We start from the raw sequence: 23,236 nt of genomic DNA on the forward strand, positions 1-23,236 counted from the left end.
TGCTTGACATACAAAAATACTGAATTCTGAGCAACTTAAACTATCTTCTCTGTGTTTGTAAATAGCTGCTCTTCATATAATCTAACATAAAGTGCAAAATAAAGTCTGAAGTCAGGCTCCTAGCTGCTAGATATTGGTAGATATAGATGATCCTATAGGTATTCCATCTAACAGTGTAGATTGCAGCCCAATCCACACCTTCTCATCCACTATGACCCTAGTCTATAATGTCTACAAATTCTTGACATGGGGTCCTCCCAGTTTGCTAAGAACATTCCTCTACAGCAGGGGATCTTAACTTTGCAGCATGTATCCCTTTGGTAATCTGGTCATAATTATGAACCCCTTCTTAGAAAAAAATGTATTAAGTACATAAGATTTGGTTCATAAGGGCAGCTATATGGTTCAGTGGATAGAGAGCTAACCTGGAGATGGGAGGTTCTTAGTTCAAATGTGGTCTCGGATACATCCAGCTGTGTGACCCTGGGCAAGTCACTTAACCCAATTACCTAGATCTTCTACCTTGGAACTGATAATTAATATTTATTCTTAGAAGATAAGGGTTTACCAAAATTAGTACTTAAGATTAAAAGGAAAACAATTATCATAAAATTCAGTTATCAAATTATTTAAAACAGAAATTAATAGACAGTTAAAATCTCGAGTCTAGATCATTTAATATAATACAGAGAGAGATGGAACAAGCATGCTTTCATCTATCACTTCTTCCTCCTTTTCACCATATAACCAACCTTCCTTCCTATTTATTCATACAGAATCTATTTGATGGAGAATACCAAGTAAAGTCAACAAACATTTATTAAATACCCACTATGTGCCAGACCACAATGCTAAATGTTGGGAATACAAAGAAAAGTGAAAGGAAGGGAGGGAGGGAGAGAGAGAGACAGAGAGAGAGAGAGAGAGAGAGAGAGAGAGAGAGAGAGAGAGAGAGAGAGAGAGAGCTCTCAGGGAGCTCACTGTCAAATGTGGAAGACAACATGCAAACAATTATGTATAAAGTTATAGATTGGATAAATTAGAGATAATCTCAAAGGAAAAATATTAATATTAAGGGAGGCCAGGAGACCTATGTTTCTCATAGAGAGTGAAACTTTAGGTGAGACTTGAAGAAAACCAGGGAAACCAGGAGACAAAGTTAAGAAGAGAAAGAATTCCAGGCATAGACAATCAATGCAAATGCATTAAGTTAGGATATTATAGCTTGTGTTCAAGGAGAAGAAGGGAGTTCAATGCTATTGTATCCCAGAATACTCAGACAGGAGTAAGATGTGGGAAGACTAGGAAGTTAGGAAGGATCCAAGTGATGAAGTTTTATAAGCCAAAAAGACTATTTTATAGTTGATACTGGAAGTAACATGAAGTCATTTGGAGTTAAATGAATAGGGAAGTGACATAGGCAGGACATATACATTAGGAATTCCACTTTGATAACTGAGCAGAAGATGGATTGGAACAGAGATAAAACTATCTTTTAAGTTCCTTCTCTTGTCTGTGTGATAACTCAATAGTTTAAGTCTCTGGATACTATGGTATTCCATGACTTGCAACTATTCAGCATTACTGAGACATTCCTGAAGTTAAAAGATGAGGCTTGTTTCAGGGAAGAGATTAATATTGTTTTAAAATTTTTACAGTTTGTCAAAGGTGGTCTAACCATTCACTTCTTATTTAGTCCAGACCCAGCTAATTATCTCTCTTTAGTGTCTATCCAAGACAGACATCCTGATGAATGAACTCTCTGAGCTTTCCATCCTATTCCAAATCATAGCCTGGGTAGTAGGCATTCTTCTTATACTTAGTTTTCCTGAATGAATAATGATTTCAAAATCTCTCTTAAGTGATTATGAATCTCATTTAGGATACTCTGAAATATTCCAGGACTAGACACAATCAGTGAAATGTCACCTGCAAGCAGGAGCATCTGGAGGAGAAGCAGAAAAATAATTTACACAATGATTACAATGAAAAGAATAACAATTATGAATGCTATGTAATTATAATGAAGTTTGTCCCTGAAAAAAGAAATGAAAACCTGTTTATTCTGCTTTTCTTTCCCTACATGGGAGACTAGGGGTGTAGAATATTCTTGGGATATGAGATTTTTGCACCACTCTGGTGTGGGTCTCTCTGGGCTGTCATCTTGGTTGTGGTGCTTCAATCTGGACCTACAGAGTTTCATTTGAGGATTTAGGTTTTTTTGTTTTTTTTTAATTGAAGTCAAAAAGAAAATTTAAAAATAATGAGCTTACCAGGCCTAGGTAGAAGGAAAAGAAACTCAGGTTTGAACATGTTGAGATAGAGATCCCTGAGAGTCATACAGGTAGATGTCTAGAAGTCAAGATAGGAAAATGGCATTATTATTCCATTTTTATCACACATTTGATGCTATAACCATTATGTTCATCTGCATGTTAATAAAGCATTATTAGTAAAGTACATTATTAATAGTCTTTAGCTAATTATGGAGACAAATCTGAAAAAAATTGATGACATAAAATTGGGGGAAAAGCTGGACTTGAGTTCAGAAGATATTAGGTGCAAATTTTGCCTTTGTTACTTATTACCTGTTCAACCTTGGGCAGATGATTTGATCTTTTTTTACCTTAATTTCTTCATCTATAAAATGAAGTCAAACTAGAGAGACACTGAATTGGATTTTAAAGGAAAATCCTGTATGTTGGGGAAAAAATAACCTTTCAAGAAGCTTTATATGCATTAGAACTGAGGCTATTTGGAATTTCTGTCATCAAATTAATATAAATAATTATTATAAATTCAATAATATACTTTCTGTCCAGAATCACAATGATGAGACAACAATATCTCTTTTTTTTGGCTGACCTCTAATCTGCTTTTATGAGAAAAAACAAATAAGTGTGAGAGCTAGTATCTGAGGTTTTATCAGCGAGCCACCTTCAGGGAATGTCATAAGGCCAGTATGGATTCACTTTAATTTCCTATCCATCCTGGTATCTGGTAGCTCTATGAAAAGATAATTATGGCCATGATGTGACATCTAGCCACAGCAATATCCTGAAGCTCTTTCAGAGTCATCCGAAGTGTCAGAGGTTCCTGACCTCAGCCGGAGACAGACTCTAAGGGAGGCAGAATGTTTCTAAAGGTGCTGTCAAGGACATAGCTTTTGCTAACTAGCTGATGTGGATTTATCCCAGCCAGTTTCCCTTGGGGTGCTTCCTGTGCCTGAAGCACTGAACCACTCGCCTGCAGGTAAGCAGACACATGTGATCTGACCAGCATCAGGCACTCCCAGATATTTCCCCAGACGAGAGACAAGGAGAAACAAAAGTGGGGGACACTGGGAAATTGTCTGACCAGAGCGCTGTCTGGCCACTTTGTCCCCTGCTTCCTGGCTCTTCAGACCTTTGTCTCCCTCCCAGAGGTCTCGCCTCTCTCGAGTACTGGCAGAAGTATAGCCTCATCTGAGGAATCCAGGATCGGGTACCAGAAATGTGGGTCTGCAGCTTGGCACAGGAGTTGCTGCTAGAGAGAGAATAGTCGTGACCTTCTCCATGTAAAGGGTCCCTGCTCTTTCTGGCACTCATAGTTGACCCTAACTGCTTTCCCACTGGGCTCACAAAAGGTTTCATTAATTGTGTTCAGCATAGTTTGGTGGAAAGGGTATTGTTTTTTTTAAAAAGAAAGAAAATGTATTGTACTGTATTCCAGCTCTTTACAAATCAGGAGCCATGTGTGGCAAATATGATATTGCTCATTTGGCAAAAAGAAATTCATTTCATCCCTACTCCCCATTGCCCCTCCAATCAGGATAAATAAGCAGCTGTTTTTAACACATTAAGAACACGGGGAAATTGCAACTAAGGTAGCATAGTGGATAGCGCACCAGGTCTAGGGACAAAAAGACCTAAATTCAAATTCAACCTCAGACACATATTAGCCATGGGGCTTTGAGAAAATCAATTAGACTCTGCTTCAATTTCCTCATCTATAAAATGAGGATAATAGCCACCTCATAAGAGTTGTAAGAATCAAATTAAATAGAGACAGCTACGTGGTTCAATGGATAGAGAGCCAGGACTGAAGACAGGAAGTCCTGGGTTCACATTTAGCCTTAGACACTTCCTAGCTATGTGACTTTGGGCAAGGAACTTAACCCCCATTGCCTAATCCTTGCCAATCTTCTGCCTTGGAACCAATACATGGTATGGATTCTAAGACAGAAAGTAAAAGTTTAAAAAATATAAATACATTTTAATTGTATAAAATAATAATTATAGAGTGCTTAGCATTCTTTGGTGCATAGTAAGTGCAACAAACATGTTAGCTATCATTGTTGCTATTTTATTTATTATTTTATTAATATTTTATTGTTATTTAATTTCTCAGGATAAATTTAATTAAATTCAGTATCATTTCTATGTTCATTTTACTATGTTCTATTTAACACTTTAATAATTTAAAAATATTAAAGAAATTTTAAAGGGCAAAAAATGAAATGTCCTCCTCAAGGAACAATATATTTCATGAACATGAATCACATGCTAGGTACACAGTTAAAGTAGATTTGGCAGCTTTCATCTAACCAAATTTAAATAACCAGAATGATCCATTTGGAAACAATTCTAGAAAGCGGAAATTCACAGTAATATTTCAATGAAAAGACTGATTTATATTATAATTCCAAACCAACACATGCTTTCCCATGAGTGAGCTAGGACAATTCTATCTTAGATCTCCCAAAAATAAAAATCCTAATGAAATCTAAGAAGCATAATATGTCTAATTCCAAGTGACTTAAGATCATCAACATTAATCAGTATTTGATTTCTAGCACTAGAATTACTAAAAATGATAGCAGTTTTGGGGATAAGAATCAAATAATCTTGGTCATTTTCAGTATCAGGAGATTCTAATCATTTTTAGACAGTATGTAATTGGTTTGAAAACTGAGACACTGAGGCATAATCAAACCCACACCCTTTGTCAAACATAATTACTAGAATTTATCAACTTAGCTAACCAAACATTTCAGGTCAGGAAACCCAAAATACATTCTAAACATAATCCAAATTGAACCTCAGAAATTAAGAGAGTGTAGTATGTTTGCAGGAGTAAGAAAAACATTTATATATGAAGAATAGATCAGCAAATTCAAATCTAAACAATGTAAATAAAGTTATTATTGTTTTATCAATAAACTTTTTCTTACTAATTCTAAATAAAATTATTTAAACCAGGTTAGATGAGTTTTCAAATGCTCAAGCTATATATCTCCTTTATAAAATTTACAGTCATTTGAGATTTTATTTATTAATAAAAGATGTTAATGAAAACAATTAGTCATAGTCAAGTCATAATTTTTATACTATACACCAGAATTACACTGGAGGAAGTTCCTAGCTTATAGATTCAACAAGTATTCATTGGGGAAAAAATTTATTAAAGTACCTACTATATGTCAAAACTAAACTAGAAACTAGAAATACAAAGACAAAAATTCAACAGGGCCAAGATGGTTTTCTATTATATATATGGGGGAGGAGGGGATAGAGACAAAGACAGAGAGGGGGAGACAGAAACAGAGAATGAAAGAGGAACTGAGATGGAGGGAGGGAGAAAGAGTGTGTGAGAGACAGAGAAGGAGGGAGAGAGAAAGGGAGAAATGGCATAGGGAGGGAGACAGACAGATGGAGACAGAGAAAGGGAGAGATAGAGCTTAAATTTATATATGTATATATAAAAATATATACATATATTTATATTAATGGCCACATATTCTGGGTGGAATAACTATCTCAATCAAGAGGGCCATAGGATCCCCAATAATATGGCTTTGAATTTCTCTTCCTTTTTTCCCCCTGTTATCCTCATTCCCAAAGACCCTATTACTGCCAGAGATCTTCCCTTTTCACTATTCCATTCTCATCTCATTGCATTGACAAACCAGAGGAGAACAGGCAGAGTGGCTAAGGGGAAGATGATAATTCTCCATATCCTAACATTCTTCTCTCTCCTACTAGACTATAACCTCCCTGAAGGTAGATTTCTATTTCCTCTTTGTCCTTAAATCCCTATTACCTAGTACAGTGATGATGAACCTTTTAGAGATGGAGTGCCAGCCCCACCCCCAGACTGAGTACTATGCCCACCCACCCCCAGAGACTCTGCTCCTGCCAGACACACCTGCCCCCTCCCTTACCCCAGACAACAGAGGAAGGAGGAAGTTCTCCCACTGGGCTGCAGGGAAGTGGGACAGATGATGAGAGGTATGTGGAGAGAGGGAGGAGAGTGGTCTCAGCACTCTGCTCCCCTCCAGCTATGTGTCATGCTGTGAGCTATGCTCCCCTCAAACCCAGCTCCTCTCCAACCCCACCATGGGAATCATCTCCATAGATTCAACAGGCTGCCATTTGCACCACACCCTCATGCAGTATGTGAGCCCCTGCCCCTTCCTTACTCCAGACAGGGAAGGGAGGAAGCACTCCCAGTGGGCTGCTGGGCAGAGGGGCAAGTGAAGTGAGGAATATCCTCAGGTGCATGGAGGGGATGGGAGGAACAGCTTCACCTCAAGTCCTTCTGGCTTTCTAGTAACAAACTCTTGAGGACAACTACAGGCGTGACCACAGAGAGGGCTCTGCATGCCATCTTTGGCAACCGTGCTATAGGTTCACCATCACTGACCTAGTACAGTGCCTGACACAGAGGCATAACCCTAGTTCGTATCCTTATCACTTCTCCCCTGGATTATTGCAATAGCCTTCTAATTTGTTTTCTTGCTTCAAGTCTCTCCTCATTCCAATACATTTTCCATTCAGGTTCCAAGGTGATTTTTCTAAAGCAAGGGTCTACCAGGTCACTCCTGAGTATCTAGTAAAATTCTAATAGTACTAGATGACTAAAAGAACAGTCACCTAAGTGTTAGAGGAAAGCTCAGTGAGCTCCAGTTGCTAGAATTATTTAAAACCTCTTTTATTTGACATTTAAAGCTAATCATAGCTTGGTACTTTTCTGCCTTGCCATTCTTCTTACACTTTATTCCCCTCCATGCAGGGTATATAGTCCAACAACACCAATCTCCTTGTAGTTTCTCATACACAGTTTCCCATCTCTTATTTTTTTTATTTTTTTTCCACTGTGCCACACTATAAATGCCTTTGCACTAGCTAGCCTTCGTGCCTAGATGTTCTACCCTTTTATTTTCCATTCTTGTTTCTCTGACTTCCTTCTAGACTGAGCTCCAATCCCACCTACCTCCCAAGACCTTTACTTGACTCCTCAGCTGCTAATACCTTCCCTCTGAGATTAACTGCTAAGCCTGTCTATAGCGTGTGTCTGCCTACTTGTTTATATGCTCTCTCTCCCATTAGAATGTAGGCTCTTTAAAAGTAGTAACTGTTTTTGTATTTCTTTTTATCCCTGGCACACATTAGGCACATCCTAAAAGCTTACTGACATAGTAGGCAAAGAGTAAGAGCTTGTTGAGTTGAACTCTTTCTACAACCCCGTTGCTGATGGCATTGATGGTATTCCTGGACCCGATTCCTTCTTATCCCAGAAACTTCATTTTACACCCCCTCCAGAGCCTTCTCTATATCACATTCTGAAATAAAATGTTCAAGATTGCCAACCCAGAATGCAAGCTTTTCTCTAACATTTAGGTTTTCCCCTTAATCCTATAGTACTATTAGTACTTTACTATGTACTCAGATACATTGTATATAAAATAGATTTGGGGAATTAAGAATTAACTCCTTATTATTAATTGATAACTATCATTTATTATGTAATAACTATAATAATTATTAATAATGAATGTTATTATATATTATAATGATCAATTAACTTTGGGAATTAGTGAATTAATTTGGTCACCACATACAATGTACAAGAAAATGTTCTGAGAATCCAAAACATTGTATAGCTCACTCTGTTTGTAAATTTGATGTATCCCAGATTTAGAGCTAGAAAGGATTCTATTGGTCATTTAGTTCAGACCTTTCATTTTGCAGATAAGGAATCTGAGGTGTAGGGATGTGAAGGGACATACCTAAGATCACCTGATCAGTAAATGATATAGCCAGGATTTGAACTCATGCCCTTTAATTCCAAATCCATCACTCTTTCCACTGCAGCACACTATATTTACCTCTGAGAGATTTTTTTAAATTTGGTTTTACCTCCATTTGAGATCTTGGCAAATAATGTTCTTTAAGTTTATCCAAAGTTCTCCTAAGTCTCTATCTCAGAACCTGGAGTGAGATTTTCACTGTCCTATTCCTTCTGACATTTATGTCTTTAATGCCTTCATCAACATCTAATATCAAATTCACATCGAGACAGTTTGGACAAAAATTAGAATGCCTTACTAAAATACTCATTTAAAAAAAACAAGTATTCAGGATATTCTATTGTATACATATTTCTTGAAATCATGTCTATGACCCTTATCTAAAGTTCTTCTGATGATTCCCTTTGGCGCAGTGACCATAGGTTCTGAGTGGCTGGGTCACACCAACATTCAAAGATTGGCTACTGTCATAGAAAGATTGTCCTGGGTATCAGTAGGATGGGGCACCACACTAATTAAATTTCATATAATTGAAGAAGTTTACATGGAGCATTTTGTAAAACTAGCTGCCCTCCCATCTCTCTGTCTTTCTGTCTCTGCCTCTGTTTCTCTGTCTTTCTGTCTCTCAAAATATTCACACTAATTTTTGCCATCAAACATGACACAACTAGTTTAATTGTAAGCCATTTTCCCTACTATAAATTTTTAATTGAAATCACAATATGATTTCAATTAAAAATAAGGAATCCATAATGTATTTTCACCTTGGGTGTCTGTGAATGATGTGGTGAATTTGGGGATCATTATTATATTTTCTTACTTTCTTTGTGGTATGCCAAAGAGATTAGTAAAAAAATAATCTATGAAAAATGGAAAAATAACAATTCGTATAATCCTTTAAGGTTTCAAAGTTCTTCTCATGTATTATCTCACTTGATATTCTCCAGGATTCTCTTACAAATCAGCCAATAGGACACTATTATCACTTAATTAGAATAATTTAATAAACAGAAAACAAAGCAAAACTATTTTTTTAAAATTTTTGTTATAATCCATAGACACACTCTCCATCCAATGCACACAGGTTCCTAGGAAGAGAGAGTACAAACTTTTAAAACTATAAAAAAGAGGCACATGAGAAGGGAACATGTTAACCTGGGAAGCTCAGAACTGTAGACTACAGGACTTGATGTCTCTTGTCTCTCTCAGGAATATCTTCGAAAAGTCATTGATAAATTTGGTCCCCTTTTTTTCTCTCTTACTACACTAGGACCTCATTCATGTCTGGGTTAGTATGTCAGTGTTAAGCCCTTCAAGCAAAACAGAAAGAGCCCTTAGCCTAGGAACTGCTGAGTTGTGCTAGGTGTGCTTCCTTGACTGTGTTCTGGTTGGTTGCTCCCTCATTGGGCAGGGCAAAAAAAAAAAAAGATAAAGGAAGAACCTTTCTCTCCAGTTAGCTTATCCAAGAGCAATGTTGTTTTTTTCTTCCAAGCATAAAAGCTTTTCTTCCATTCAGTTCTTCCACATAGCCAAGTTTTTCCTATAATAAGTTTCTCCAAGGAACAGAATTTCCTCTTCTAATCAGCTCTACCAATCAACAGATTCTGAAGTCTCGCTTCTCAGGGGGCAGCAAGGGCTCAGTCAATAAAGTGCCAGGGTTGGAGACAGGAGGACCTGACTTTAAATCTGACTTCAGACACTTCCTGGCTATGTGACGCTGAGTAAGTCACTTAATTCCAATTGCCTGGCTCTTACTGATTTCTGTCATAGTACCAATATTTAGTATCGGTTCTAAGACAGAAGGAAAGGGTTTTTTTTTTTTAATTGCTTCTCAGAACCACTGAGAAGTCTGGCTTGTTTCCATTGCAAATAATGCAAATAAATCTTTTCTTCACAATGAAAATCCAGGAAGACATGTTCAAATTCTGCAAGTGTGACAATGTATACATTACTAATTCTTTCTGAGCCTCAGTTTCCTCAATTTCCTAACAATCAGTAAAGTGATTCTCACTTGAAAGGGGTACCACATCATATAGTTTGAACAAAAGTAGCTATACTAAAGAAGAGGGTCACTGTATATAAAAAGATTTTAGTGACACTTCCTCAACTTAGCTCCCAATTTTAAGCATTCTCCCCTTAAATGATTTTTGTTAATATAAAATATATTATTTATTATATAACATTCTATACTTTTATTTTTAATAAATAATATATACTGTATAATATAATTGATAACATTGCATTATAGATAATTAATATATTCTATACTAATATAAAATAAATTTAATTTAAATTTCATTTCATTTAAAAATTTTATACATATTCTATATTTATTTATCAGATTATATGTTATTTCTGCCAGTAAAATGTAAACTTCATGAGGTAAAGAACTTTTCTGTTTTTAATCTTAATATACTTAACACCTACCACATTTCCTGGTGCATAGTAAGTATTCATTAAATGTTTGTTGAACTGAATTATTTCATGAAAAGTAAATATTCATGAAAGAATCACACTAATTCATAATGAAATTTTTTTCTAGGAAAATTTCCTCCTACAATAAATATGTTAGATTTTATTTATTTTCTCTTAATAGGTAACAAAATTCCAGAAATCTTTCTCATTTACTACATATGTGGCTTCCAATTACAAGTCCATGAAAAAAATGGAATTTTTATTTCCATGTGATTTACTAAACTGTTGTCACAATACTATATCAAAAATGCCTAAACAGACTCTATAAAACAGTCCAGTGTTGCTCAAAAATGAATAAGTAATAGCTTTAACATTTTTTAAATTTTGTTATTATCATTCAAAACACACTTCCATATTGGTCATTATTGTAAGAGTACACTAATGCAAAACCAAAACCCCAAAATAAAACCGTAAATACACTGCTGTGAGGAGATAATATCCTTTGCTAGAGTATTCCCCATCATAAGTCTTTCAGGATTATCCCACTTCATTGCCTTGCTGAGAGTAGCCACGTTTTCACAGCTGATTGTCGTACAGGGTTGCTGTTACTGTGTACAATGTTCTCCCAGTTTGCTCTGTTTCAGCTGTTTATGAAATCATCTTGCTTATCATTCCTTGTGGCACAATAGTATTCCATCACTACCAGGTACCACAATTTGTTTGGCCATTCCCCAATTGATGGCCATCCCCTCCATTTCCAATTCTTTGCTACCACAAAAAGAGCAGCTATAAATATTTTTGTACAAGTAGGTCCTTTCCCTTTTTTATTATCTCTTTGGGTTACTGAGCCAGAAGTGATACTACAGGACCAAAGTATATTAACACTTTATAGCTCTTCAGGCATAATTCCAAATTGCACTCCAGAATGGTTGAATCAGTTCATAACTCCACCAACAATGCATTAGTGTCCCAGTTTTTGGCACATCCCTTCCCATATTTATCTCTTTCGTTTACTGTCGTATTGTCTAATCTGTTAGGTGTGAGGTGGTACCTCAGTGTTATTTTAATTTGCATTTTTCTAATCAAGAATTATTTAGAACATTTTTTCATATGACTATTGATGGCCTTGATTTCTTCATCTGAAAACTGGTTGTTCATATCCTTAATGGCTGTTATGCTTACAAATTTGACAGTTCCCTATAGATTTGAGAAATTCAATCTTTACCAGAGAAATTTATTATAAAATTTTTCCTCAATTTGTTGTTTCCCTTCTAATCTTGGTTATATTAGTTTGTTTGCACAAAATTTTTTAATTCAATATAATCAAAATTATTCCTTTTACATCTTATAATACTCTTTATCTCTTGTTTTGTCATAAGTTCTTCCCTCCTCCAAAGAACAACCGGGTAAACTATTCTTTGTTCTTCTTAATTTAGTTAAAGGTATCACTCTTTATATCAAAATCATATATCCATTTTGAACGTATCTTGGTATAGGGCGTGAGATAGTGTCCTATACCTAGTTTCTGCCATACTGTTTCTCCAATTTTCCCAGCAGTTTTTGTTAAGTAGGGAGTTCTTATCCCAAAAGCTGGGATCTTTGAGTTTATCAAAAACTAGGTTGCTAAGGCCATTTGCTCCTGTATGTTACATTGTATATCTAATCTATTCCATTGATCTGCCATTCTATCCATTAACCAGTATGAGACTATTTTGATGACCATGGCTTTATAGTACAGTCCTTGACATTTTTTTTCATTAATTCCCTTGATATTCTTTACCTTTTTTCCAGATGAATTTTATTATATTTTTTAGTTCTATGAAATAATTATTTGGTAGTTTGATTGGTATGGCACTGAATAAGTGAATTAATTTTGGTAGATTTTTTCATTTTATAGCTTTAATATTTGATACCTGCAAAGTCATCTCCTTAAATTATATTATTTCTTAATCAGAAACTATTCTAGTCTCCACCCTGACACTGCCTAGCATTGTTACCTTGAGAAAGTCACTTTAATTTTGTGGGCCTCGGCTTCCTCCTTAGTCAAATCAGGAATTTAAAGAGATGCTTGTTCTGGGCCTCAAAATCCAGGTACAATGAAATGATGTTGAAATAAAGCAGGTTTGGTTGATATGTAAAAGGCTTCCCACTTTAGTGCTCAATGTGGGCACTGAGAATCAGTATAAACTCTTTTGAAAGGTTAAGGGAGGTTTCCATTGAATTTTATATAAAATCCAAGTGACATGTATTGTGTTTGCTCAGTCAATGGAAAGTAGCATTCAACTGCCAGACTACAAAGCAAATCACTGAAGTTCTACTAAGTCTGCTTTTTTCCTTAACAGGTTTTAGGGCCTAAATTATCTGAATGAATTCCATCTACTTAATTTCAAAGAAAAATGCAACATGGCAAAATTTATTGTCAGGAACATCTATGTTCAAATTCTACTGCTCTGGCAATGGATGAATCATTAATCCTCTCCAAGACTCAGTTTCTTCATTTGTAAAGTGATGATTCTATCTATATTACCTACCTCATCAGGTTGTTGGGAAAATCAAATGAAGAAAATATTTTATGTTGCACTTGTCCAACATTAAAGCATAAGAGAAAGAAGACACAGAGAGAGATTGAGATTTCAGGAAAAGGCTCTAATAGCTGAAGAGAAAGCTTTAATCATGGTGTGGGGGTGGTCTTAGAAGGTGTCTAGATCTGGAATTTCATTGGTTGTAAAGGTGTCTAGAGTGGGGATTTCATTGGAGAACTCCTAGCATAGAAATTGTCTCCATTAATGCAGAACAGTAACTCATCTGTTACTTGAGGTCTTGTAGAGTTGCTGAAACACTCAGAAGTTAAATGACTTTCCTATAGCCACATAATGAGCATGTGATAGAGACAGAACTTAAACCAAAGCCTTTCTGATTCCAAGGTCAGTCCTCAATTCCCTCAATTCCAAGCTTCTTCTCTTCTCTAATCATTTAGTAATCATAAACGTAAATTAGAAGATAATATCAGAAATATTTCTGATCACAAAGAAATCATGAATTTCTGATGATGATAAAGTAGTCTTATAACTTTGTAAGAGGCATTTATTTCACCATTCCATGGTGAAATTCACCATTAACCATTACATTTCATATTTTTGTAAGTCTGATGTCTAGAAATGAGTCAGTTTTGCCTTTCTGATTTAATACTTCCCTTTAATCTTTATTAGATGAAAGAAAATTGCTTGGCACAGCCCTGTCCTATTTTGCTGTCATGTTTGAGTCTCTAGTACTTTTGTCGTTTGTTTATAAGTAGGAGAGAATGAAAAGCGAGCATTCACGATCAAGATGATTTGTTTTAATATCATCTCAGCTACCAGAAAGCCATAGATAAATTACCCGGCTCTCAAGGGGGAGCCATAGGATACAATTAGCTTCATTTCATATTAAACCAATTATCCCTGAGTGACTGTCATACTTGAGGAGAAATGTCATTGATTTTCACCTTCCTGGGCTTTCCAAACAAATAGGAAAGAATAAGCCTTCTCTCTGAAAGAATTAGCCTGGCTAGGAGCATTGCAGGGATGTGGGTGGTTCAGTGCAATCTTGTAGTTGTTTCTAAATGGCAGGAAAACAGTAATTCTGTCTTCCTAAACACTACTTCAGGAAAGCATTTTCAGTGCCAGTCAGCGACAGGTAAATGCTTTGAAGCTTTATGGACAGAACATAGAGCTTCAATAAATAATTTTTGAAATCTGTCTCTCTTCTTCTCTGTATAATTATTGCCTTTTATATACATGCATAACCGGCTAGCAAAGGAAGGGTGAAGGAAAGGCTAGTGTGAGAAATGTCTCTGGAGGTAATGGGGTGTACACAGAAACTGCAGGATGTTTTTTTTCTTCCTAACAAGATGGATAGTTACTTAACAACCATTAGTCCCTCTGAGGCATCCAGGGAGGAATCAGAATCCATTAAATTAATTTAGGTCTGGCAAGGCTTTATCTAGGGAAATAAAAAGTTCAATAAACTCCAAATATGGATCTTGTGGAAATTTTGAAAACTTTTTATTTTGAATAAGAAAACACTTTTTTTTTTAAAGACCGGAAGGTAAAAGGGATCTCAGTCATAGAGTGAGCTGAATTCTCTTCCTATGTGCACTGAATGTAACAAAAAGAGAATGTGGTCCCTGATCAGCTTGTCCATGAAGACTAAATATCAGTGACCCGCAGCCAAAACTCATGATGACTTAGACTCGCTCAGTGTCAGGCACTGTGAACTTGGATATCACCCACATGTCAGTTTCATCTTATTCATTTTGACCGAATCTCTATGGATGCTAGAGATATTTTTAACTACAGAGGTCTGTTTAACATTTATATCTGTGTAAGTTTACAACAGCTTGACTTCTGTACGTTCAGGCCTCCATGTGAAAATAATTATTTTAGTCTTTAAATACATATACATATCCACATACTCATTTTGACACATTTATATTAAAACTATTTAAAAATTGTTTTTATCAGCAGATATAAATGATATACACCGAATCAGGGAAATTAGTGTTAGAAGGGACCACGAAGACCCTCTATCTAGTCCAATCTCTATTATAACATACCTAACAAGTGGTTGACCAGCTTCCACTTGAAGACTTTCAATGAAAAGGAACTCATCACCTGCAAGGAGAATCCATTCTATTTTTGTTGTTATTCAGTTGTTTTTCAGTTGTGTCTGACTCTTTGTGACCCTATTTGGGGTTTTCTGTTTAAGGATACTGGAATGGTTTTCCATTAACTTCTCCAGCTCATTTTACAGATGAGGAATAGAGGCAAACAGGCCTAAGTGACTTACCCAGGTTAAGTTAGGTTAAGAGACCTGATTGGAACTCGGGTCTTCCTGACGCCAGTGCCAGCATTCTATCTACTGCAACTGCCTATTCTACCTGCCTATTCCAATTTTAGACAACTCTAAATTGTAAGAAAGTTTCTTCCTGATATTAATCCTAACTTCTCTTTTTGCAATTTCAAAGGATCATCTATTTAGACTTGTAAGGAACACAAGAAGGCCTTTAAGTACAGCTTCTTTATTTTCTAGATGAGGCCTGAGTTCCTAGAAACATACTGGTTGCCTCTGATCATAAAGTCAGGAAGACCTGAGTTCAAATCCAACTTTAGATACTCACTATGTGACCCCGGTCAAGTCATTTAATCTGTGTTTCAATTCCCTGAACTGTAACATGGTCATGATCATGATCCTTTCTTCTTTCCCAGAAAGATTTCCTCAAGGTGAGTTGGGTAGAAAATGGCAAGCTGGCTATTCGTCCTAACCTTGCCTTCTAAAGTCAAATGAAACAAGTTTAATCCCTCTCCCAGGTGAAAGCCTTTCAGACAACTGAAGAAACCAATCATCCCTTCCTGCCAAGAATCTTCTCTTTTCCAATTACTTCAAACCTTCTGACATGGACGCAGTATTGTTCACCATCCTGGTTGCCCTCCCTGGGATGCTTTTCAGTTTATCAATAAACCTTCCTAAATGGTGGTACCCAAAACCAGACCCAATATTCCAGTTGTAGTCTGAACCCAAAAGACTACAGAGAGACTGTCACCTCTGTATTCCTGGAAATTGATTTTCTCTTATTACAATCCAAGAACATATTAGCTTTTTAAGCTATTATACTTGGACTTTTAGTGAATCTGTGATCTATGAAAACCGATAAATCTTTTTTAGACATGGTTACCCAAACACGCCTCCTCCATCATTTTCCTATAAAGTTGATTTTCTCAACCCAGGTGAAAATCTTGACGTAGATATTTTAGTATATGTATTATACATAATTTACAAATATGTGAATACATATGCACACATGGTTTAAAATCCACCTGTGACTATCTACGGTATTTGTCTTACCCTACTTCCAGGTCACTTCTTTCTCATCATGTAATGCATGTGAACTCCAGACATCAGGAACAACATTCAAAATTTTATCCTATTCTGTCCCCAAAAGACTCAGCACCTCACTCAGGAAAGCACATTGAGAAGGAAATTGTTATCTTGAAAGGAGCAAACCTAAAATCAAAGAATCATGGAATCTTCCAATCAGAAGAGAACCTTGTGGTTCTAGTCCCATCTAGTCCTATCCAAATCCAAATAAGAATCACCTTGTCTTACAATATTTGCAAGAAGGAGTCATCCATTTATCATCCTTTTTTTTAAACAATCCCAGTGAAGGGACAGTATGATGCAGTTATTGATTCCTCTTTTAGATAGCTCTAATTATTAACAAAATATTTCGTAGATCAAGCCTAAACCTACCATACTCGAATGCCCATACATTGCACCTAATTCTGCCTTATAGGATCAAGTGAAACAAGTTTAATTTCTCTTCCACTCAATAGCCCTAAAAGTAATTGAACACAGCTGTCATATCCCCAAACTGAATCATCTCTTCTTCTGGCCAAATATTCCTAGTTTGTTCCAATAAATTTCACATGGAATGATCTTTAAAAAACAAAAAGGTGGAAAAACAAGGGCTAGGCAATGGGAGTTAAATGTCTTGCAAAGGGCATATAACCAAGAAGAATCTAAGGTCAGATTTGAACCCTGGTCCTTCTGTCTCTAAGCCTGGTTTTCTATCCACTGAACTACCTAGTTGCCCCCATATGGCATGATCTTAAGGACCTACATCACTGTAGTATATCCTCTAAATATATTCTAACTTATCAAAGCCATCCCTAGAACAGAGTTTTCAGGAACTGAATACAATGCCCACCAGAAGATTTTATCACCTCCCTAGTTCTAGACACTATGCCACTTTTAATGAAGGCTTAGGATTACATCAGCTTTTGTGTATGTGTGCCATGTCATACTGTTTACTTATATTGAACTTGCTGTAGTCCAACAAAATATCCAGTCTTTTTCAGATGAGATCATATCTTCTTCTGCCTTATATTTATGAAATTGATATTTTTAAAATAAGGTGAAACTTTACATTTGTTCTTATTAAGTTTTATCTTATGATATTCACCCCAATGTTCTAATTAGTTTGTTGAAATCTTTTTGGATCACGCCTCTGTCATTCCTTCTTTTACTTTTCCCTTGTTTCAAATGAAAATTAAGTAAGGATTGCATCCACTATCTTATTTTAAATCTTAATATTTGGCAAAAAATAGACCCTTGGAAACTCCAGTAGAAACTTCCTTATAAATGGACTCCAGAGACTTATTGAGAAAGAACACTATCCATATCCAGAGGAAGAACTGTGGGAATAGAAACACAGAAGAAAAACAAGTGCTTGATCACACGGGTTGATGGGGATATTGGGATTGGGATAGATTCTAAATGATCCTAGTGCAAATATTAATAATATGGAAATAGGTCTTGATCAATGATACATGTAAAACCCAGTGGAACTGCACTTTGGCTGTGGGGGGGGGGATGGGGGAGAGGAGGGGAGGGAAAGAACATAAATCATGTAACCAAGGAAAAATATTATTAATTAATTAATTAATTAAAATTTTTCAATTAAAAAAATAACAAATTAACCCTAACCCTACCACCTTGCTTGTATCCTTCCATATTCTATGAAAATAGCATGAGAGATTTTGGCAAATATTTGCTAAAAATTTCAATAAACTACTATTTTTGACACCATTCTTTTCATCTTCCTTGTCAAAAAATAAAAAAAGAAAGAAATGAGATCAATTGGGCATTGCCACTTCTTGATGAAGCCATACATGCTTCTTGATGAAGGTATACATCTTAGGATCATCTTACCTCTTCTGTTTCTAGATGTTTGCTAACCATTGCTTTGGTATATATTCTAGAATTTATGCCCAGAATTGTGATCAAATGGTTGGTTTGTATTTTACAGACCCTATTCTCTTCCTTAAAATCATGACAGTGTTTGCCTTTCTTTGCTCTTATAGCATTTCTCCCATTTTCCATGATTTTTCAAAAATCACTGATAGTGGTATGGCCTGTCATTTCCTTTATTAACTCATCTGGACCTAGAGGTCTGTACCAAGATCATCTAGGTACTTTCTTACTATCTATAACCTATTGGGTTATCTCCCTTCTTATCATTTTTTTGTCCCATGCTTTAATTTCACTATGGCGTAATGGTCAGTGTTCTATACCAGATTTCACGTCAGATAGTTGTATGACCTTAGACAAGTAAATTGACCTGTCTAAGCCTGCATTTCTTTATCTAAAGTGGGTGTGAGAGAGACTAAGTGGCACCTAAGCTCATTTATAGCTTTAAATTTATGGTGATCTGATTCAGAATTATTCTGCTAGGTAGGAAAAAAATCAGTTGAATTGTTTTTTATTCACTATGTCCTCTTCTCATTGTCCCATACACTACTGTTTCTTTGATCTTCTTTTCCTCCAATATGTATTTTTCTAAACCCTGACCTTCCATCTTAGAACTAGTTCTGTGTAGTGGTTTTAAGGCAGATCAGTAAGAGCTATGTAATGGGAGTTAAGTGATTCCTAGGAAGTGGGATACCAGATTTGAACCCAGGACCTTTTGTCTCCCACCCAGGCTTTCTTTCCACTGAGCCACTTAGCTGTCCCTTCATGGTGTCTTTTTTTTTTTTAAGCCAACTCAAGGATTACATTTCCTATTTCACCTGAACCTTTCAGAGGATTATCTCCTCTTGGAAATCATCACAACATAATGAAAAGAGCACTGGGTTGAGAATCTAGAGTGTCTGAATATGAATCCTGGCCTTACCTCCTATTGCCAATGAGCAATTCAACTGGGTTTTACATGTATCACTGATCAAGACCTATTACCATATTTTTGATATTTGCACTAGAGTGATCATTTAGAGTCTACATCCCCAATCATAACCCCATTGACCCTTGTGATCAAGCAGTTGTTTTTCTTCTGTGTTTCTACTCCCACAGTTCTTTCTCTGGATGTGGATAGCAGTCTTTCTCATACATTCCTCAGAATTGTCCTGGGTCATTGCATTGCTGCTAATAGACAAGTCCATTACATTTGATTGTGCCACAGTATATCAGTCTCTGTGTACAATGTTCTCCTGGTTCTGCTCCTCTCACTCTGCATCACTTCCTGGAAGTTGTTCCAGTTCCCATGGAATTCCTCCACTTTATTGTTCCTTTGAGCACAATAGTATTCCATCACCAACATATACCACAATTTGTTCAGCCATTCCGGCCTCTCATTTTCCAATTTTTGGCCACCACAAAGAGACTGGCTATAAATATTTTTGTACATGTATTTTTCCTTAGTATCTCTTTGTGGTACAGACCCAGCAGTGCTATGACTGAATCAAAGGGCAGCCTGGCCTTACTTTTTACTAATTTTGTGACCTCAAGTAATTTTCTTAACCTTTCTGGGCTTCATTCCCCTTCGCTATCAAATGAAGAAGTTGGATTCCAGTTCTATATTCTGTAATCTCTGCAACTGAGAGGTCATCATAATCTCTAATTTTAGATCAAAAAGTTGTTTAGCAGTTTTGAAATATAAGAATTTTTAGGATTTTTCTGCTAATGTTTGTTCTGCTTTGTGGACAAAATTATCACAAGACCAATTTATTATTGAATAAAAACAGAAGTTTTCCTTTTAAAAAAAAATGTCTTCAATAGAATGTACAGATTTTACTGGCAATATCAGGATATCCTAAAAATGGGAAATGAGCTAGTCATTCATTATATTTCAATCTTTCCTTCATTTAGTCTTCAAATCAGTATATGTGTATGTTCTACCAAGCTAAAGTCATCATTTTTATACCAATCAAATATATGTCTTCTCTCAGTTTCTACAGATAAAGTGATCTGAAGTCACACGTGATGCCTGTGTATGATGAAATGAGAAACTGTGACCACCCTCCCCCAGAAATGTGAACTGCGGTTTCTTACTGGATAGCAACATCCTTGGTCAGATTTGTATGAAAACTCAAGTAAATAAAACGGACAGTATTGTTCTACCTTAGAAACTCCATTTCTTATATGTTCAGAGCTGTACAATTGTCAGATTTTTATGGTTTAGATTGTAAAATGTGTTTTTTTCCTGGCAAATTATTGGTCTTTTTTTTTCATTTTGATGTCTTAAAAGCCAGTGTACTGTATGATAATGTGAAGGACATATATAAAAGGTAAGGGAGACACTGTATACAAATGTATATTTGTAAAAGCTATTTTTATGATTAGCATGTTTTACTGTTTATCATATTTGAAGTCAGGTGATATCGCAATTATCTGTTTAAAGCTTAATTCTAACAATATCATGTTATGATTAGATATGTTGTATGCTAATTCTCATTACTTTGGGTTTTTAGACTTTCTAGTTATAACTTCAGTTCATAGGCATAAAATACCAATGCAAAGTTATATTTCTGCTCTCTATATGCACTGTTAGAAATGCTGAAGAATGCAAATTTTCAAACACGATATGAATCATTCAAAATCTATCATCTTCACCTGATGTCTTTAAAATGAGCATGCTCAGCTCCCCGAGTAGTCAGGGACCAGCCAGTTATTAACAGTGTTTCTGAGTGATGCCTCACTCAATGGTACAGAATCACCCCGAGAAATGGCCATGCCAGTGCAGAAGATATCCCTATTTCCCCTCACGTGAAAGGACGGTTCTTTTCCCCAAATCCAAAATTTTCGATGAGATTAAACATATCATTTCATTTTCTGGTCATAGGAGCTTTCCATTACTGAGGATCCCAAGTGTTCTCCAGAAGCTATAGCTATTGTCTTGTGCTATGGACATGGAAGAGTCCAAGTCCACAGAGACTGTAGGAGAATTCAACCTATAATTTCTTAATAAATACTGTTTCTTTTCAAACAAATTTGTTGTGTTACTTTTCTTTAAGTCGTTAATTTTTATATTCAGTTAACTTCTTTTTTTCATTGCCATGCTATAGAGCAAGAACACAAAACTGAAAACAATGTCACTACCCAAGAACAACTTATCAAGGTCTCAGGAATTTCACCTTTACACAGGAAAGGATTTTGGAAAGGATGAGTCCTCCATGCAAAAATAAAGTCATTAGGCTCTAATAATTGATTCAATAATGTAGCAAGCATTTATTCAGTACCTACTATGTGCCACACACTGTGCTAGGAATTAGGGGCAAACAAAACTGGAAAACGAGGGGATGCCCATCAATTGGGGAATGGCTGAACAAACTGTGGTATATGTTGGTGATGGAGTACTATTGTGCTAAAAGGAATAATAAAGTGGAGAAGTTCCATGGAGACTGGAACAACCTCCAGGAAGTGATGCAGAGGAAGAGGAGCAGAACCAGGAGAACATTGTACACAGAGATTGATACACTGTGGTACAATCGAACGTGATGGACTTCTCCATTAGTGGCGGTATAATGTCCCTGAACAACTTGCAGGGATCCAGGAGAAAAAAACACCATTCATAAGCAAAGGATAAACTATGGGAGTGGAAACACCGAGGAAAAGCAACTGCCTGAATACAGAGGTTGAGGGGACATGACAGAGGATAGACTCTAAATGAACACTCTAATGCAAATACTATCAACAAAGCAATGGGTTCAAATCAAGAAAACATGTAATGCCCAGTGGACTTACGCGTCGGCTATGGGGGGTGGGGGGGAGGAAAAGAAAATGATCTATGTCTTTAACAAATAATGCTTGGAAATGATCAAATAAAATATATTTTTAAAAAAAAAGGAATTAGGGGCAAAAACAAAAACAAAACCAGAACAATCTCTGCCCTCAAGAAGTGAATCTTCTATTAAGGGATAGAGAAGCAGGTAACAATTTGCATATAAAAAACTAAATACAAAATATACTCAAATTGGGAGCAGGTTAAGTTTCCTGAAGGGAGTGATAAACAACCATGTTTTGAAGAAAGCAAAGGATCCTCTGATTGAAGTAACACCCTCTTCCTTGTGGAAGACCCTCTCACTACAAATCATAAGGCATAAACTGCGTGGGCCCATTTCTTTTTTTAAAAAATGTTTTGTCATGTAAAACACACTTCTACATTGGTCATTGTTGTAAGAGCGCATTCATACATAATCAAATCCCAAAAATAAAACCAAAGAAACACTGACATGAAAAATGACTCCAATCATTCTTTCTTTGGAGGTGGAGAGTGTTCCCCATCATAAGTACTTCAGGATTGTCCCAGATCATTGCATTGCTCAGAGCAGCTAACCATTCACAGATAATCATCATCCAATATTGCTATTACTGTGTACAATGTTCTTCCAGTTCTTATTTCACTCTGCATCAGTTCTTGCAGATCTTTCCAGCTTTTTCTGAAATTATCTTGCTTGTCATTTCTTATAACACAAGAGAATTCAATTACCAACATGTACCACAATTTGTTCAGCCATTCCCCAATTGATGGACATTCCCTCCATTTCTAGTTCTTTGCCACCACAAAAAGAGCAATTATAAATGTTTTTGTACAAGTAAGTCCTTTTCCCATTTTTATTATCTCTTTGGGGTACAGACCCAGTAGTGGTATTACCCAATCAAAGGGTATGCACAATTTTATAGCCATTTACATAGAGTTCCAATTTGCCCTCCAGAATTATTGGATCAACTCTACCAACAATGCATTAGTATCCCAATTTTGCTATATCCCCTCCAATATTTACCACTTTCCTTTATTGCCACATTGGCTAATCTGATAGATAGGAGATGGTACCTGTGACAAGGAAATCACTTTAAAAGACTGATATATATTAATTTAAGGTCGCCAAGGAATTCAGCTATGTAATTCCTAAATGAAAACTCAAGTCAGCCGTCAAC

The 23,236-nt window shown here is 36.1% G+C and overlaps 1 protein-coding gene across 23 annotated transcripts in view; it reads left to right on the plus strand.

Annotated features, from left to right (window-relative positions):
- RALYL (RALY RNA binding protein like) overlaps positions 1–21,288 on the plus strand; it is an 838,442-nt gene extending 817,154 nt beyond the window's left edge. For all 23 annotated transcript variants that reach the window (XM_056824164.1, XM_056824152.1, XM_056824154.1 and 20 more), the window contains one exon: positions 20,248–21,288. In XM_056824164.1, coding sequence (XP_056680142.1) covers positions 20,248–20,265 — 18 coding nt within the window. In that variant the 3' untranslated portion in view covers positions 20,266–21,288. The remainder of the gene's footprint in view (positions 1–20,247) is intronic.
- Positions 21,289–23,236: the final 1,948 nt, after the last annotated feature.

The sequence above is a fragment of the Monodelphis domestica genome, chromosome 3 (genome assembly GCF_027887165.1).
Source record: "Monodelphis domestica isolate mMonDom1 chromosome 3, mMonDom1.pri, whole genome shotgun sequence".
In the NCBI taxonomy this organism is placed as follows: Eukaryota; Metazoa; Chordata; class Mammalia; order Didelphimorphia; family Didelphidae; genus Monodelphis; species Monodelphis domestica.